The sequence below is a fragment of the Eumetopias jubatus genome, unplaced genomic scaffold, assembly GCF_037043125.1.
Source record: "Eumetopias jubatus isolate StellerSeaLion01/CBP00866 unplaced genomic scaffold, mEumJub1_p1.0 scaffold_17, whole genome shotgun sequence".
Classification (NCBI taxonomy): domain Eukaryota; kingdom Metazoa; phylum Chordata; class Mammalia; order Carnivora; family Otariidae; genus Eumetopias; species Eumetopias jubatus.
Genome location: NW_028274823.1, coordinates 29,795,977 through 29,814,755, shown reverse-complemented (window position 1 = coordinate 29,814,755; position 18,779 = coordinate 29,795,977). Strand labels below are relative to the sequence as shown.

General features: G+C 44.2%; 1 protein-coding gene across 1 annotated transcript in view; it reads left to right on the top strand.

Annotated features, from left to right (window-relative positions):
- ABCC2 (ATP binding cassette subfamily C member 2) overlaps positions 1-18,569 on the top strand; it is a 64,350-nt gene extending 45,781 nt beyond the window's left edge. Inside the window, exons 20-32 of the mRNA XM_028098796.2 lie at positions 4,742-4,865; positions 5,157-5,292; positions 6,001-6,220; positions 6,361-6,515; positions 7,729-7,884; positions 9,341-9,540; positions 10,911-11,037; positions 12,933-13,034; positions 13,463-13,606; positions 14,495-14,653; positions 15,636-15,802; positions 17,591-17,785; positions 18,440-18,569. Coding sequence (XP_027954597.1) covers positions 4,742-4,865; positions 5,157-5,292; positions 6,001-6,220; positions 6,361-6,515; positions 7,729-7,884; positions 9,341-9,540; positions 10,911-11,037; positions 12,933-13,034; positions 13,463-13,606; positions 14,495-14,653; positions 15,636-15,802; positions 17,591-17,785; positions 18,440-18,569 — 2,015 coding nt within the window. The remainder of the gene's footprint in view (positions 1-4,741; positions 4,866-5,156; positions 5,293-6,000; positions 6,221-6,360; positions 6,516-7,728; positions 7,885-9,340; positions 9,541-10,910; positions 11,038-12,932; positions 13,035-13,462; positions 13,607-14,494; positions 14,654-15,635; positions 15,803-17,590; positions 17,786-18,439) is intronic.
- Positions 18,570-18,779: the final 210 nt, after the last annotated feature.

Sequence of the window (18,779 nt, the reverse complement as noted above, 5' to 3'; positions counted from 1 at the left end):
AACTAAATACATCTACAATGAGCTTATTTCCCAATAAGGTCATATTCTGAGGAAATGGAGGTTAGGATTTCAACATATGAATTTGGTGGTGGACACAGTTCAGTCTATCACACCAGTCCTCTGACATACCCAAATTCATATCTTTCTTGTGTACAAAATACATTCGTGCCATCCTGACATCCACAATGTCTTAATCATTCCAGTATCAACTCTAAGTCCAGAATCTCATCTGAATGTCAATTCAAAGTCCCACATTTCATCATCTAACTCATGTAAATCCAGTTGTGAGTGAGACTTGGAGTCTTGGGGCAGAATTCTTCTCCATCTGTCAAGCTGTAAAATCAGATATCTGCTTCAGTAGTAAGACCGGCAGGCATTAGGATAGACATTCCCATTCCAAAGGGAAAGATCAGAAGGAAAAAAGGGGTCATGAATCCCAAGCAAATCTAAAATCTCACAGGGCAAATTCCACCAGATTTTAAGGTTTGATAATGATCTTGTTTGGCCTGATGCTGTCTGTTGCTCAGGCTCAACCTGGGCTGGTGGTTTCAACCCCTCCAGCCCTGGGCAGTGGGCCCACCCTCTGGAACTGAGGAGGAGCCAACCCCAGGGTCATGTTTCCCTTTTCTTGGATAGCCCATGTTCACAGCTGGATCCTCTGTTGGTTCATTTTCTGCCTGTAGAATCCTAGAAGTCTGGCAGGGTCCCTTCATTTAGTCCTGTCTCTGTCCCCTCCAATCCAAGCCGGCAGCATGTCTGCTAAAATAGTTGATCAAATTAAGTCACAGGCTCACATGCAGAAGAATGAAACTGGACCATTTCCTTACACCACACACAAAAATAGACTCCAAATGGTTGAAAGACCTAAACGTGAGACAGGAGTCCATCCAAATCCTAAAGGAGAACACAGGTAGCAACCTTTTCGACCTCAGCCGCAGCAACTTCTTCCTAGAAACATCACCAAAGGCACAGGAAGCCAGGGCAAAAATGAACTATTGGGATTTCATCAAGATAAAAAGCTTTTGCACAGCAAAAGAAACAGTCCACAAAACCAAAAGACAACCGACAGAATGGGAGAAAATATTTGCAAATGACATATCAGATGAAGGGCTAGTATCCAAAATCTATAAAGAACTTATCAAACTCAACACCCAAAGAACAAATAATCCAATCAAGAAATGGGCAGAAGACATGAACAGACATTTTTCCAAAGAAGACATCCAAATGGCCAACAAGCACATGAAAAAGTGCTCAACATCGCTCGGCATCAGGGAAATCCAAATCAAAACCTCAATGAGACACCACCTCACACCCGTCAGAATGGCTAAAATTAACAAGTCAGGGAACGACAGATGTTGGCGGGGATGTGGAGAAAGGGGAACCCTCCTACACTGTTGGTGGGAATGCAAGCTGGTGCAACCCCTCTGGAAGACAGTATTGAGGTTCCTCAAACAGTTGAAATTAGAGCTACCATTCGATCCAGCAATTGCACTTCTGGGTATTTACCCCAAAGATACAAATGTAGGGACCCGAAGGGGTACGTGCACCCCAATGTTTATAGCAGCAATGTCCACAATAGCCAAACTGTGGAAAGAGCCAAGATGTCCATCGACAGATGAATGGATAAAGAAGATGTGGTATATATACACAATGGAATATTATGCAGCCATCAAAAGGAATGAGATCTTGCCATTTGCAACGACGTGGATGGAACTGGAGGGTGTTATGCTGAGTGAAATAAGTCAATCAGAGAAAGACATGTATCATATGACCTCACTGATATGAGGAATTCTTAATCTCAGGAACAAACTGAGGGTTGCTGGAGTGGTCGGGGGTGGGAGGGATGGGGTGGCTGGGTGATGGACATTGGGGAGGGTATGTGCTACGGTGAGCACTGTGAATGGTGCAAGACTGTTGAATCACAGATCTGTACTTCTGAAACAAATAACGCAACATATTTTAAGAAAAAAGAAAAAGAAGATAGCAGGAGAGGAAGAATGAAGGGGAGTAAGTCAGAGGGGGAGACGAACCAGGAGAAATGATGGACTCTGAAAAACAAACTGAGGTTTCTGGAGGGGAGGAGGGTGGGGGGATGGGTTAGCCTGGTGATGGGTATTGAGGAGGGCACATTCTGCATGGAGCACTGGGTGTTATGAACAAACAATGAATCATGGAACAGTACACCAAAACAAATTATGTAATATATGGTGATTAACATAACAATAAAAAAATTTAAAAAAAAATTAAGTCACAGGCTCAATCTCCTTAGTCAATCTGCCCTTGAGCCTTTCTGGTGGATTTTTCATTTTTGTTATTGTACTTTTCTAGAATTTCTATTTTCTTTTTTAAAATTTGATCTCTTTATTGATGTTCTCTATTTGATGAGAACTCATTCTCATACTCTAGATCTCTGACATGGTTTCCTTTTGTTCTTTGAATATATTTATAACAGTCAATTTAAAGTCTTTCTCTGGTAACTCCAACTTACTTCCCAGATGACTGTTGTTTTTTTTTTTTCCTGTATATGGTCCCATGCTTGCTTTCTTTGTAGGTCTCACAATTTTTCGTTGAAAACTGGTCACATAATGCAACTCTGGAAATAAGATTTTTCTCCCCTCCTTCCACTGCCAGGATTTGTTGTTGTTCCTCCTGTCTAGTTTCCTGAACTAGTTCTTGGGAAATCTGTATTCTTTGTCATATGTGGCCACGGAAGTCTCTGCTTGGTTGGTCAGCTAATGATTGGACAGAGATTTCCTTAAGGGCCTGTAATCAAGAAGTCACTCAGCTTTTTCTGAAAGGCTTTGTGTGCGCATGCATGTGGTGGGAGGGAAGGCATGTTCTTAACACTCCAGCAGGCAGTTCATGATTCTCCTTCACCTTTTTGTTTCCTGCTTGCCCAGAGTCTGAAGGTTAGCCAGGGGTAAGAGAATAGGGCCTTCTCACTTCTTTTTTGAGCATGTGCACAGCCCTACCCATGTGTATGGCATTCTAGATTGCTAGAAATACATTAAAAATATCAAAGCTCCCTAAGGCTATCTTCTTCCCCAGCTTTTCCTTTTAAGTTTTTGTTTAGCTTCTTATTTGCCCCAACTGTAATAATCCTTCAGGCAGCTGTGATGTTAAATAGTTGCTGCTGATTATTTAAGCTAGCTCCAAGTCTGGGCCAATAAAGACAAGCCCTGTGAATGGGGTTTTCTAGAGAACTGCCAGCCAGGTCAAGTAATGACTGTTCTCCAGGGATTGAAACTGGTAACCAAAGGGTTAATGGGACTGGTAATCACAACTGCAACTTTTTACCCAGACCTTTTTTCATTTACCTTTAAATTCCCCTGACTCTCCTTCTTTGGGGAGGCAGATTTGAGGCTCCTCCTCCTATCTCCTCATTTGGCCTCCTCTTGCATAAACCCTTTCCTTGCTGAATACTCAGTATCTCAGTGATTGCCTTTGCTGTTTATTGAGCAGACAGACTTGGATTTGGTTCCAGGATGAGGCTTTCGGGACAGTTTTGAACACATTCTGTTCCCTCCAGCAGTAAGGAGGCTGCTGATTTTTTTGTAGTTACCATGTTTGTGAGGTTATTAGTATTCTAGGCTCCAGCAGATCTAAGGGGAGAGGGGATGGGAATGGGGTAAACTATCACAAAACTTATTGTTCTTACTGAGATTTAGCCATTTTTCTTAAATAAATGTTCCTTGGATTGCTGCAAGACTGGTTAATTTCAGAGTTATAAAGTTGATTTTAATAATAGTTTGCCATTGCTTTTATGGAGTTATCAATTTCCAGAAGTCTTTACCATTGCCACTGATGCCCAGGCTGTTTTACATTTTATTTTTAATTTTTAAAATTTATTTCTTATTGCAGCATATGTTTTTAAAATGTTTTAAATTCAGGGGCGCCTGGGTGCCTCAGTCAGTTAGGCATCCGACTCTTGATTTCAGCTCAGGTCATGATCCCAGGGTTGTGGGATTGAATCCCATGTTGGGCTCCATGCTGGGCCTGGGGCCTGTTTGGAATTCTCTCTTTCTCTCTCTCTCTCTCTTTCTCTCTCTCTCTCTCTCCCTCTCTTCCTCTCTCCCTCTCTCCCTCTCCCTCTCTAAAAGAAAAAGGAATAAAAATAAACAATGTTTTAAATTCATAAAACTTGGGCGCCTGGGTGGCTCAGTTGGTTAAGCAACTGCCTTCGGCTCAGGTCATGATCCCGGAGTCCTGGGATCGAGTCCCACATCAGGCTCCTGGCTCAGCGGGGAGCCTGCTTCTCCCTCTGACCCTCTCCCCTCTCATGCTGTCTTTCTCTCTCTCTCTCTCTCTCAAATAAATAAATAAAATCTTATAAAATAAAATAAATTCATAAAACTTTGTAAAGTTATTTGAAATTCAAGAACATTTTTCATTTACACTTGCCTCTTTAGTCAATTCTGAGAATTGGGACTCTTCTGCTTATCTACTATGACCCTTAAAAAGTTCTTTTCCTGCTACAAAGAAACTGAGAAGCTTCTGGGAATATTTCTCTCCTTTTGACCAATTTCTCTTCTTCTAGAAACTCCTCTCTCCTTTATCCTGGTATTTCTCAATGAGAAGATGTACTAATAATCAGTAATATTCCTGGAGCAAAATTATCAGCCTGTGTGTACATCTGGGATCTCTTGCTCAGGGGCCAGCAAGATCAGAAAAGAATTCTCCTTGTTCATACAACTTTGCAGCTCTGTGTCGCCATCTCCCTAACCTTTGATGTATCTCCTAGTCAATGAGGACACTGAAGAAGAAGATGACTGTGGGCTGATGCCCAGTGTGGAGGAAATCCCTGAGGATGTGGCCTCCTTAACCATGAAACGAGAGAACAGTCTTCATCGAATACTCAGTCGCAAGTTGGTCATCTCGTCAACTGGCAGCCCTTGTCACTTCCGTATTTCCACTTGATCATTCTCTTTTTCTCTGTGGGCTTTTCCAGAGGGAGGGGACCCCGGGACACTCCCAGCTCTTGCTTTGTTTCTTTGAATGAAGAGGAGAGGAGGGGGGGGGTGGCGTGTTTCCCCAGAGCCATCTGTTCTGAAATGCACTTCAATGTAAAGAGAGTGACTGTGACATGTGCTTGCAAGAAGACCCCAGGATGCGCCTGCACGCTCAAGAATGTGTCCCCCCCCGCCTCAATTTCTCAGTTCTAGGTCCAATAGCAAGCATCGGAAATCCCTAAGAAACTCTTTGAAAACTCGGAATGTGAACACCCTGAAGGAGGAGGAAGAACTGGTGAAAGGACAGAAACTAATTGAGAAGGAATTCATACAAACTGGAAAGGTGAGCACCACAATAAAAAGTAACATTTGCGGTGATCTATAAGGCTTGGGATCTGAACATTTTGAAGTTTGATGACTTGAATACATACCTACAGGAGGGATAGGTCTCGTGTGCTTTGCAAATCATTAAATTCGTCATTGAAATGTTGGTAGAGGCTTTGGGCTTTCTATCAAATCATATTTCCAAGAATGAGGTTTCCCATAAATATCCTCATAGCACATTTCATGAGTAATTCAATTCTGATAGTGGAGAGAACAACAAAACTGCTTTGAGATGCAAGTCTGGGAGCCAGAGAACACTAATAAATCAATCTGAGAGCACACAATTCAAATTAATAAAACTTAAGACCTTAAACCCAAGACCTGGTTTTAACTTAAGTCCACATTAATGAAAACAAATTCCAAGGTCTGCAGTATAACCCCCATCCCACTCTGTTGTGTGTGTGTTGTTGTCCCACTCTGTTTTTATCTCTTTCTCCCTTAACTGCATCTAGAAGCTCATTAATAATGTGATGTTATTTCCCCTGCACTATATTTCAGCATCAATTATTATCCTGGCCCAATGCAGAAATAGACCACAGATTACTAAATTTTGCTACCTGCTATCCACTTTTCCAGGGGACTCCACTCCCCCTTGTGATTGATATTCTAGGTAATTCCTCACAAAAAGCCATTAGGATTTCTAACGCTGAGGGTGGGGGCTTTTCAGGTGAAGTTCTCCAACTACCTGAAGTACCTACGAGCAATAGGATGGTTTTCGATATTCTTCATCGTCTTTGCCTATGTGATCAATTCTGTGGCTTATATTGGATCCAACCTCTGGCTCAGTGCTTGGACCAATGACTCTAAAACCTTTAATGGCACTAACTATCCAGCGTCTCAGAGGGACCTGAGAATTGGCGTCTATGGAGCTCTGGGTTTAGTACAAGGTACGTCTGATGGTTGTGACGGCTATCTCTTAGAGAATCTGTCTCGTCTATGTACTTTACCTAGACTCGGGGAAAAAATGCCATTGTGTCCTTGGGACAAGTCCTGTGCATCGTGCTGACTAAACTGGTTCCATTTCTAGGTGCATTTGTGCTCATAGCAAATCTCTGGAATGCCCATGGTTCCACTCACGCATCAAACATCCTTCATAGGCAACTGCTAAGCAATATCCTTCAAGCACCCATGAGTTTTTTTGACACAACACCCACAGGCCGGATTGTGAACAGGTTTGCTGGTGTAAGTATGTAAATGGCTGTATGATGTGTTTTTATGCTGAGGATCTTTCCACTCTGACAGGGACAGAATTCTCCTGTCCCCCTAGGCAACACAGTGCAGTTAGAGTTCTTTGGTCCACTTAGCATGCAAATGTTTATTGCGTACCTTGTGTGAGGTCCCAAGGATCCTGGGGACACAAAGATGAAAAGCTCTGGCCCTTTAAGGAGCTCACCATCTAGTGAGGGAGACAACCAAGGAAATAAAGGAGTATGATAAAAGACAATAAGACCAGTAACAGTGTGTATATAGTGGTGTTCTGGGAGTACAAAACAGTGACAGAGAACAGCAGTACTAGCTCAGCCTGGGTGACAAGGTGGGAAATGTCAGAAAACATGAAACTTAAGTCCTAGAAGGAACTTACTTAGCCAGAGAGATGGTGGAGCAGGGGGTTGGCGGTAGCAACAAAATGAGAAGGATTATTCTGCAGAAGGAAAAACACAAGTAAAAGCACAATCACTGGCTAGGATGGTGAATAAAAGAGAAAACAGGATAACCCTTGGCTTGGTCTCTGCTCCATTCCTGCTTCTATCTTTGCTACTTTAAGAATAAATTGGGTCTGGACTATGGAAGAGAGCCACCTATAATTTTAATGAGGGTCTAAAACATGGTGTCCATGTACTGCAGATCCTGGAGCTCTTTGCATTCATTTATTCAACAGCACTTACTGAGCACCTGATAGGAGCACTAGAATGCTTACTGACCGAGCTTGTTGACTGGAGGCTTCATACAAATTGAATGCTAGTTATGTGCCAGGTTCCATTTAGGTACTCAATAGAATTAGGACCCATTTACAGTTAGATTAATTGAACTGGCTTGGTTATAGGAGGCTTTACCTACTGTAAGGCTCTATTAGCTTACAATGTATGAATGGTTTAATAAATTTGACAAATGAGAAATTTCCCTGAGAAGAGAGAAAACCTTTACCAAGTCTATTGAAAAAGTGAAGGGTGCCTGCATATCTGTTTGGAGGGATTTAAAAAGATGAAGAAATTACAGAAATGAGATTGGTTATTGGGAGGAGCAGAACAGTATATTGCAAATGAATGTCATGAAATGATTAAATGAAGGAGTCACTGGGAACCCAGAATCAAACAAATTCTCTGCTGGAATCAGGAAGATGGAAAATGGCACAGGAATCCATTAGTATACCATTCTTCTAATTATGTGTTCCTAGGATATTTCCACAGTGGATGATACCCTTCCCTTATCCTTGCGCAGCTGGATATTGTGCTTCCTGGGAATAATCAGCACCCTTGTCATGATCTGCACGGCCACTCCAATCTTCATTGTCATCATCATTCCTCTTGGCCTCATTTATATGTCTGTTCAGGTAGGTTTGGAAATAGGTAGGTCTCCTCTCCTCTCTACTTACAAAAGCCCAGGCTCTTTCCTGAGAATCTTCTCTTTTGTCTATTGCTAGTCATTCACTCCTCTCCAGCATCTTTGTCATTTAGTCCTATATTGATACACCAAGGACCCATAGGCCACTGTCTAAAGCTCAAGTGTCAGCACCAATAGACTTGGTATATGGTTCACAGCAAATCTCACCTTAGCTGCTGCCCCACAGAAGCTTATGTGGGGCAGATTTATGTTTGGATCCAAGACTACCTTGAGGTTGGCTCTGGATGATCTTGAAGTTCTGTAAGATCCCCCATAATGGGTAGGTCATTGGTTGCTTCTAGAAGGTTTATGCTATGGCTGCTTCCTTGATTGGCTTAGGCTTATCTGCTGGGAGATGTCTCTCAGCAGGAGCTAGATCTCTTTTCACCCCAGGGCAGTTCTAGTTTCACTGGGATGTCTATGGATGACTTAGGTTCAGTGTCAACATGTTCTTGAGGGAACAGGTAGCTTGAAAGCCAAGCCTCAAAAAAACACTGGGGCAAGAGGAAGGGACTCCATTCCCATATTAAAAACTGATGAGGAGAGGCAAGCTGTGGAAAGGATTCTTTGGGATGACCTGTTCACCTTGGGAAAACAATTCTGAAACTCTTGCATTCAAGGGCGGCCTTGTCATCTATGGTAAGGTGACACCTCCTGGTATCTGTGTTAAGTTCCTCAGGTACCTTGTTATCTCAATAACAGCCTCTTGGCCGTTAATAACAAACCAACAAATAAGAATCAGGATATTGAGGAAACTTCCAGCTATAACATTTTGAATTCTGACTCTCAAATGCCCAGCTCTTCCCTGGTTTCAACAAATCTTCACAGAATCTAGTAGCACCACTGAATCTCATCTTCAACCCTTGTGTCTCAAAGTCCATCTGTACACTTTTAGTTCTAGTTCTTAGACTCTGAACACTCCACACATTTCCAGAACTATCTCTACCTTCACACAACATTGCAGCACCGTTTGGTCACTTACCTGACTCTGTTCAATTTTTATCTAAACCTCAGGATACCTTTGGCCCTTTCCTGCCCATCTCCAATTTCCACGCTCCTTGGATCCCAGCTGCAATTTACAAAATCCATTTGGAGACCATTTTTCTAGCTGCTACAAAAACTCTCACTTGGACAATGTATGCAGATTTTGGGGAGAGTATGGATTAGGCTGACAAAATTCCTCATGTGGCTATAGTCTCACTCGCATTGCCTTCCGTTCCCCACCAACCTCTTCCTTTGGGCCTCTCTCATCATTCCTCTAGCCAGAGGTGAGGCCGGAGGCTTCTAGCCTGTTCAAATATGGGCTGTGCCCACCAAGGTGAAGGATACTGGGTCAGGGCCACCGAGGAAGAGGTATTGCATATGCAACATGATTTTGTGACTGACTCTTTACTTTTGGGGTCCAGATATTTTATGTGGCCACTTCCCGCCAGCTGAAACGTCTGGACTCTGTCACCAGGTCCCCAATCTACTCTCACTTCAGTGAGACTGTGTCAGGTTTGTCCATCATCCGTGCCTTTGAGCACCAGCAGCGATTTCTGAAACACAATGAGGTGGGGATTGACACCAACCAGAAATGTGTCTTCTCCTGGATTGTCTCTAACAGGTGAGGCTGCCCCTGGGTATTTACCCAAATATGCGCTTTGGGGTTCTACATGTTTGACATTAACTATGAGAGGGCAGATGTAGTCAGTGATGTGAATTTCACTGTGGCCAATCATGCCTGTCATGTAAGTAGAAGAAAGTATGGGCTTTGGAGTTAGAGACTGGGTCGCTGTGCCTACTGTGCTATTTACCAAGCTATAGGTAAAATGCCTTGACCTTCTAAGAGAAATCTCATTTTTTGTTTTTACAATGACTAGAACACAACCTGTATCAGAGAGTTCTGGTGGAAGTCAAATAACCTCTATAAGCATTTGGTATCCCAAGTACAGAACAAGTGCTGGGTGAGCTGGGCATTCGTAGTTGGCGTCCCTGAGAGCAGATGTGCGATTCTCCATAGGCAGGACACTCTTCGTAGGGTGGTGAAAGAAGCTGAGGGTGGAGGGAAGAGACTCCATAGTCATCACTCCAGTGATGACATAAAGGGAAAGCTCATATCCTATGAGGTGAGTCCCCAGGTAGGGTGAACATTCTTCATTTCTGCAACATTATGAGACGTTGGCAAGAAGTGGTATGTCCTTGAACGAAGAAGGTCTTTTTCAGGAAGTGAAAATTCCTGAGTGGCTTCCACATTTTCTTAAAGTGTCAAAGGCAGACTCATGATGCTCAGTATTATCTGGAACATGGAGAGGTCAGGACAAGACTCTGATTGTAAAGATACTTTATTAGATAGTTTCCAAGAATGAAAAAATTAAAAAATAAAAAATAAAATCATGAAATCAGGGTACATTGAACCTTCACGTGGTGCTTACTTTCTAACCTTACAAATGGATTCTCTGGCATTGTTTGCCCTGCCTAATCAAAAGAAATCACTTAGAACATTTGTTTAAAAATGCAGATTCCTGGGGTGCCTGGCTGGCTCAGTCGGTAGAGCATGCCACTCAGTTTTGGGGTTGTGAGTTTGAGCCCCATGCTGGGGGTAGAGTTTACTTTAAAAAAAAAAAAAGTTAATTCCTGAACTCCACCCTAGGCTCCCTGAATCAATCTCCTGGGGAAGAGTCCAAGAATTTTCTTGCATGAATTTTATATTTTTAACAATTACTTCAGATGATTCTTATGATTTGGCACGTATGGGAGACACTGAATCATAAGATTCCCTTAGTTTAGCAAACTTCTCTAGTACCTTTAAAATGCAATGTATTTAATTTAAAAGACTTTAGGAACATATGGTATAGTCAAATTGAGGCATCTTGTGAGAACACAGCCCAACCAACACAATCCCTCTCAGAATGTTCCATGAACACCTAGGTTGCTGGTTAAGGTAAGGAGGTGAACATCAGTGACCCCTTTCTCTCTGGTTCTGTTGCCCTACAGGTGGCTTGCAGTTCGTCTGGAGCTGATTGGGAACCTGATTGTCTTCTTTTCATCCCTGATGATGGTTATTTATAGAGATACACTAAGTGGAGACACTGTGGGCTTTGTTCTGTCCAACGCGCTTAATGTGAGTCTGAAGGTTGGGAGTTAAATTAATGCATTTATTCTTAAATTGAGTCTACAGTATACCACAGAAGTTGTGTTCTTTATTCCTTTCTAGATCCAGAGGGACTAGGTAAGACTGAGGTTCAAACCTTGGCTCTGTCTCTTACTAATTGTGTAACATATGGACATGTTCCCTACCCTTTCTAAGTAGGTACTAGTGTCATCTGGAAAAATGGACAAAAATTCTGTTGCCCTTGGGAGTTAAGAAAGCAGTTTGAGGGGTGCCTGGGTGGCATAGTGGGTTGAGAGTCCAACTCTTGGTTTCGGCTCAGGTTGTGATTTCAGGGTTGTAAGATAAGAGCTCTGCGTTGGGCTCTGTGCTGCTCAGTGTGGTGTCTGCTTGGGATCCTCTCTCCCTCTCCCTCTGCCCCTCCCCCTACACTCGTGCACAGACACCCTCTCTCTCTCACTCACTGTCTCTCAAATAAATCTTAAAAAAAGAAAGCAATTCAATGTGACTTAAACTGATAGTTCTCTTTGCCTCTTTGCTTGATTCTAGTCAAGAGAATAAATGAGTTTCTTTTCATTTAAGTAGGCTCCGTGCCCAGTGTGGGGCTCCAACGCATGACCCTGAGATCAAGAGTCACATGCTTCACCAACTGAGCCAGCCAGGCGTCCCCAGTTCTTTTCCATAATATAGTAATAACAGAAAGTCTTTTGAATATCTTCTCCTATCTTTTTCTTAAATCCCAGAATAGAGTTAATTCTAATAAAGAATGTAGAATCCAATAAAACTACATAACGCATCCCTAGCATGACTAGGCAATACCTGTTAGACATTATTTCCTAGTGTCCAAAATTGTGGCTGGCACTACAATCAATATTCAGTAAATGATACTCAGTGAGTCATTTGGCCATCTTTCATGATATCTTTTGGAACTAATACATTGGTTCACATAACTACCAGTCAGTTCTGTATGGTGCTGTGTTCATTAGGAGTTAGTAAGGCCCAAAGCAATCATGGTGGGGCACCCAAAATGACTCTGTTGTTCACCAGAGTTATTCAGCTCCTCGTGCCCCTGCTCCTTCATGCGCCCCCCCCATTTTTAGGCTTATTAACCTCGGGAAGATGGGGCAAAGACAACTGTTAGACTGAATGAAAACAAAAACATTCAAATATCAACAATTTCGTTTGGTTCGACCTACACCAAGTGGTTACTCTTCTCTCCGACATCCTGTACTCTCCCTCTTTTTAACCACCATTTGCTCAACAAAAACTCCCTGGTCTAAGTCTATGTGTGAAAGAAGCTTGCCTCTAAGTAATCCACAGATTCCCTAGACTCTAGACTGGCTCAGACTTTGACAACCTCTTACTGCTGGTTAGATGTATTTTTGTAGGCAGGAGTTTACTGGGGTAAAGGAGGGTCCGTGTGAATGCTCCACCCTGAGGTTTGGGCTCTTGTTGAGAGCAGAGAGTGGAAGCAGCTTTTTGGAAGGCCTTTTCCTACCCTGTGCCTTTTCTTATCCTTTCCCCATTTATAGAATGCCACCCACTACTCCTTCCCCAAAGAACATTAGGTTTACAGGCAGGAGATCGGAGTTCTGGTCCCACTCTACCACCTGCTGGCTTCTCCAACCTCCAACTCTAACCCTGCTGGGTTAGCCCAAGCCCCTCCAAGGTCATGTTGTCCTTCATGTGAGCATCACAAAGTTGCGCACTTAATTGTCTTCCAGACCACACTGGTCTCATTGCCTCCCCCAAGGAGGTGAGGATCGTCACTAACACTTTTCCTTGCCCTCTCGAAGAGCTCGGCGTAGTGCTAGGTAGAAAGTAGGCACTGGACTGACCTTAAAGTTTGACCAATTGAGTTGGTTTTGGAGCCTGGGATGATCTTTAGTCTTCTGGTTTTTCTATAGATCACACAGACCCTGAACTGGCTAGTGAGGATGACGTCAGAAATAGAGACCAACATTGTGGCTGTTGAAAGAATAAATGAGTACATAAAAGTGGAAAATGAGGTAAGGAGGAATTAGAAGAACCCGGGGACAAGGCAAAAGGAAAATGTTTCCTTCAAGAGAGCATCTTTACCCTGTCTAGTGATTTCACATGGAGTCATAAAGTTTCTCCTAAAGTTTGCCTTGCTCTAATTTAACCCAATTTCTTGAAACTTAAGAATAGGAAATGGTTTAGGGGGAGGTCAGGTCTTGGAATGCACCAAGTTAAAGGTGTCTTCATTCTGGAAGTCTGCAGAGCAGTATCGTGGAATGGAGTTTCTTTAATTGAATAGGGTAGGAACCTTCTGAAAGTACTCATCTAATTCATTCTAGTCGATGCAGATGCCCACAGATGGCTAGGACACTGTTATCCTTCTAGTCTGTGAGTCCTGTGGGGACTATTCAGTGAGTTGCCACCATGTAAAGCACTTCTCTTCCTGTCTCTTTGCCAGGCACCCTGGGTGACTGATAAGAGACCCCCCCCAGGTTGGCCCAGCAAAGGGGAGATCCGGTTTAACAACTACCAAGTGCGGTACCGGCCGGAGCTGGATCTTGTATTGAGAGGGATTACTTGTGACATCAGGAGCATGGAGAAGGTAGGTGGAGCGGAAGAAAGGCCCGAACATGAGTCCTTGTGATCAGAACACAGCTGGGCACAGGAGTGGAAAGCAGCTGGACTCGGCTTTCATCATCGGGGTGGAATGAGAGAGAGGGTCCGCGCAGTCTTCGGCCCTGGGGAGGTGCAGGGACACAGTGCCACCACCAGAGGGCAGAATATCGACAAGGGCTCGGATTGCGGCTGGAAGGGTTTTCTGCTCAGCCCTTCCCTGTCTCCCTGCTGGCACCGGGGCAGCACCATCTTCCCCTCTGGCTGATGGAAGCTCATTTCCTGTAAGGGCCATGACCTGTAGAGGGGAAGTCAGGAAACACCCAGCCTAGTGAAGGAACTGGTGAGAACAGCAATGTGGAGGTGATCCCTGCAGAGAGAATGACTTAGTTCTCTGGTCTACAAAGTCCTGCACCTTCCCGTGGGGTTCCTGTTCTCCGAGGACTTGGGGTCTGATGTGAAAATGTAGAAATGTGTGTAACAAAAAAAAAAAGGTCTGGGTAAAGATGCTGAGGTCCTGCTGATGAGGTTCTCAACTGATGTGAGGCCTGATCCTTCCCTTTTCCTCACTTCTAAACAAAGTTTTTTTTTAAACTATAATGTCCAGTCATAATTAGAACAACAGTTGCTTCTGTGTCCATTTCCAGCAGTCATTGTAGTTCTGATCAACCAACAATTGAGAAGGTAGAATGAGAAGGCATCTTTTTCTGACATCTGGGCACTTTTCTCACCAAAACCAAAATTGGTTGAACATCTTAGAGATGAAGTAGTCAATCACTGCCTCTTTCCACCTAGGATTATGAATGTCGCAGGCTACACTCCCCCCACCCCCAAGAAGTACGTGGTGAACTAATGTGCAAAGGAACTGTATTTACAGATTGGTGTGGTCGGCAGGACAGGAGCTGGGAAGTCATCCTTGACGAATGGCCTCTTCAGAATCCTAGAGGCTGCAGGTGGCCAGATCATCATTGATGGAGTAGATATTGCTTCCATTGGGCTCCATGACCTCCGAAAGAAACTGACCATCATCCCCCAGGTGAGCTCTAGAACTTACTCGGTACATGCAGCAGGGGGCAGCTTTTTCTGCAGGAAACATATGCATCTTCTTCTTGATGAATATTCAGTGATCAGTGTCATTTCTGCAGGCTACCCGGGACACCGAAGACACATCCTTTCCAAAACTTAAACAGTAACTTTGGCATTTTGTGAGGATATGCTTGTGACTGCCAGTGTCTAACCGCTAGGTGGCAGCAACACAACAGAAGTCAAATGGAGCAGATGATTATTTAGCATTTCTAGAGCTCATCCTGGGTTAGCAAGACCTTTGCAATCAACATTAGCAGTTTTGCTGCTGAAGCTTGAAACCATTAAGCTTTATACTCCCCATTTGATATGGTTAAAAGATAGCGGAGGGAATTTGTGGCAGGTTTTTGTCAGCAAGTGGAACGCTTAGTGGATCAGCAAAAAAGGCTTCCCTTTGGCTTCCTCTCTGGACTCTACCAAATAAGGTCTGCCCTGGAGGCTTCTTGGGGGGGGGTGCAGTATGTGGGTCCTAATTAGAACCATTCCTCCTCTATTCTTGTAGCCAAGTCTCTGGGGGTGGTTTTGGTTTGTCTGGTGTTTGCTCAGTTTGATGTAATCTTTTCTCCAGCTTCTTCAAAAGCCTAATAAATTCTTCCATGACTGTACTGTCCCTTCCCTGCCCACCCCAGATCCCTTCACTTCCATGGCCTGAGTTTCTTTTGAGGGTGTGGAACACTCCCCTCACTTTCTTAAGATATGCTGAGGCAAACTTGGAAATCCATAAATGAATCTCAGAATGAAAAACAAAACCAAGAACTCCTCTCAATCCTGTGGCTGCCCCTCTAGTCTTCAGTGCGGAAACTTGGCACAAGCTTGACAACTAGCCAGCTTTGCATCTCAGGCCAGTCCTATTTGCCTTCTCCTGGCCACAAAAAACTGCTAGACCCCTTTTTTGACATGAGCCTCAATAGCCCCCCTCCTCCCTTGACTTGCAGGATCCCATCCTGTTCTCTGGAAGCTTGAGGATGAACCTAGACCCTTTTAACCACCACTCAGATGAGGAGATTTGGAAGGCCCTGGAGCTGGCTCACCTCAAATCCTTTGTGTCTGGGCTGCAACTTGGGTTGTCTCACGAAGTGACAGAGGCTGGTGACAACCTTAGGTAACGTTTTATAACCCACTTCCCCTACAGGCAGTGGAAGGGGGGTGGGGGGAAGCACCCCTTTGTTCCTGGTGCTAGGTAGTCCGTGGTATCATAGAATTCCTCCAGTCCTGGGTGCCTTTTGAGTGGTAGGCAGGGCATGGGACCCTGAGCTGAGGAAGCTCAGAAGGGAGGCCCAGTAAGCTCTGGCTTCCCTTGGGAACTTGTTATAAATGCAGACTCTAACTCTAGACTCATCAGAATCTACCTGTTAGCAGGATTCCCAGGTGATTTGTGTGTACATTACAGCTTGAGAAGCACTACCTAGAGCATGGATTCTTAACTAGGCTACACACTGGAACCACTTGGGGAAATATATAAAAATCCCAAAGCCCAGGCAGTACCTACCCCAGACCCATTGAATCAGGGGCCCAGGTGACTTCAGTGTGTAGCCTTGGTATAGAATGCCATCCTGTTTGTTTTCCATCAGCAACAGATCTAGGAACTAGCAAGATATAAGTGGGTCTTTAGGCCTATGGAAAAGACCCTTTAGCACAAATATATATTGATCGTGTACAAGATAACGTCATGTAGCGAATACGCAGGGTGAGGGGCTGTGTGGGCCCCTCTGGCAGGATGTGACCCGGGGGCCTTGACACATCTGGTTTGTGAGAACAACAAATCCTACCCTCTTTCCCTGTCCATGCTGGGGGACACCTAAATGGCATGACCAGGGCCTTGATTTCAGACCTGGGTTGGAGGCGTTGAAACTTCCATTTCTCTGGTGAGTGATGGGAGATGGGTCACGTGGAGAGAGACAGCAGCTGAAAGCCAGACTGGCACCTGGGCCCCAGGCTGTTCTAGGAAGCCCCCCAGGGCCAGGCGGGAGTGAGGTACAAACAAACTACAGTTTTGCCCGGTCTCTGTGCGGATACTACAGAGGAAAACTGGAAGTTCATCTTGGGTGACTTCTCATCTCCTGCAGAAATTTTCTTATGGAGAATTACAGAACTTTAGCCACCCTCTGTTTAATATGTTCCCTAATGGCCACAGCAGGAAAGAGCAATTAGCGAATTCCCGAATATTTCCTCCACATCATTTCCCAAAGCTGCTTTATATAAGTAAGAGGTCCAGCCTTCATTACTGGCTTTTAACAAATGAAAGCGATTTGCATTTTACAAGCATATTCGAATTCCACATACATTGCATCTCCCACCAAGACATCATGTTCATTAGATAGCTCCGTCTCTAATCAAGGCAGAAGGCCTTGAACAAATAATTAGCCTTGAGACTAGAATTACACATTAAGATAATGAATGGGTTTGCTAAGGCCACTAAGAAATGCCACTGGGGCATTCTGATGCAGTGTCATCCTATATTAATGGTGTCAGGTCAAGTACTGCTGTGGTGAACTTGGCCTTCCATCTTACTCTGGAATTGCTATTGATGTGCTGGGATGTCATCTAGTGATGCAGAGAACCGTTCCCAGGCTAGGGTTTTCCAAACTCATTAAACATGGAACTTGCCTGGGGTGCTTATTAAAAATACACATCCTGAGCCTCCTCCCCATTCTGCTTGAGAAGAGCAGGGCCCAGAAATATGAATTTTAAAATGAAGCACCTATGGTAGGAGAGCGTTTGGAAAAACCTCGTCTTAGCCTCCTCTATTAGGTGTTAATTCTGGGGGAATTTCGGAGGCGGGGTTTCAAAAGTCGGACCTGGAACATGAGCAGTGCACGTACATGTGTGCACATAACCCCGTTCGGCCTGGGTCCCTCGGGGCTAATGCGGCTTGTTCCCTTGGCTGCAGCATCGGGCAGAGGCAGCTGCTGTGCCTGGCCCGTGCTCTGCTTCGGAAATCCAAGATTCTAGTCATGGACGAGGCCACGGCCGCCGTGGATCTAGAGACCGACCACCTCATCCAGACGACCATCCAAAAGGAGTTCTCCCACTGCACCACCATCACCATCGCTCACAGGCTGCACACCATCATGGACTGCGACAAGTGAGTGTGGTGACGGAGCCTGACAGACACCACTGAGCCCCTGAGCGACAGGAATAGCATCAGTCCAAGATCTCCCACAGCTGAAGGTCTAGCCACCATCGTTTTACTGAGGAAACCGAGAGTTCCAGTAGTTTGTCCACAATTATACACCAAGCTAATGAAAGCCAACAGGGTTAAGGGAACAGACTTGAGGGTAAAACAGGCAATTGTATATGATTATTAACCAAGTGTGGGGAGGTGGAGGCCCAGCCACAGATCCTCTCAACTACACTGGCTCTCAGCAGCTGCCCCAGAACCATGACTAGAAGTTTTCTGCTTCTTCCCAACTCTGGCATAGTACATTAAATATGGGAGTAATGTCAGTAATTTTGGAACCTGGTTGGAGACCACAGGCTCCCTTAAACAAGGTATATCTTAAAAAAAAAAAAAAAAAAACCTTATGTAAATGGACTTATACTGTATATATTCTTTACTACTTGATTCTTCAGCATTATATATGGGACACACCCATGTTAATGCAGACAGCTGCAGTCCATTCGTTCTCACTGCTTTGTAGCCTTTTATGAATGAATATACCATGACTTAGTCCTGGTTGTTCTTATAAAGGCCAAGATTTAAGATGCTGCTAAGACCTTTCTTTCTCCTTTGTTTCAGGATAATGGTCCTGGACAATGGGAAGATTGTAGAGTACGGCAGCCCTCAAGAACTGCTGAGAAATTCGGGCCCCTTTTATTTGATGGCCAAAGAAGTTGGCATTGAAAGTGTGAACAGCACATCATTCTGACAGTAGGTCCCATGGGTTGGAAAAGGACTATAAGGATCATTGCTTACTTCTTGAGAGAGAGATCACACAGAAGTGTGTACAGTGTACACCTTAAAGAAGGATCCTGGTATATCCAGCCACGGTAGGCCGTCCCCCCCGATCCCGCTTTGATGATCCTGATCGCACTCTGGTTATACCTCCTTCCTACTGACCTTCCCAGAGATAACTACT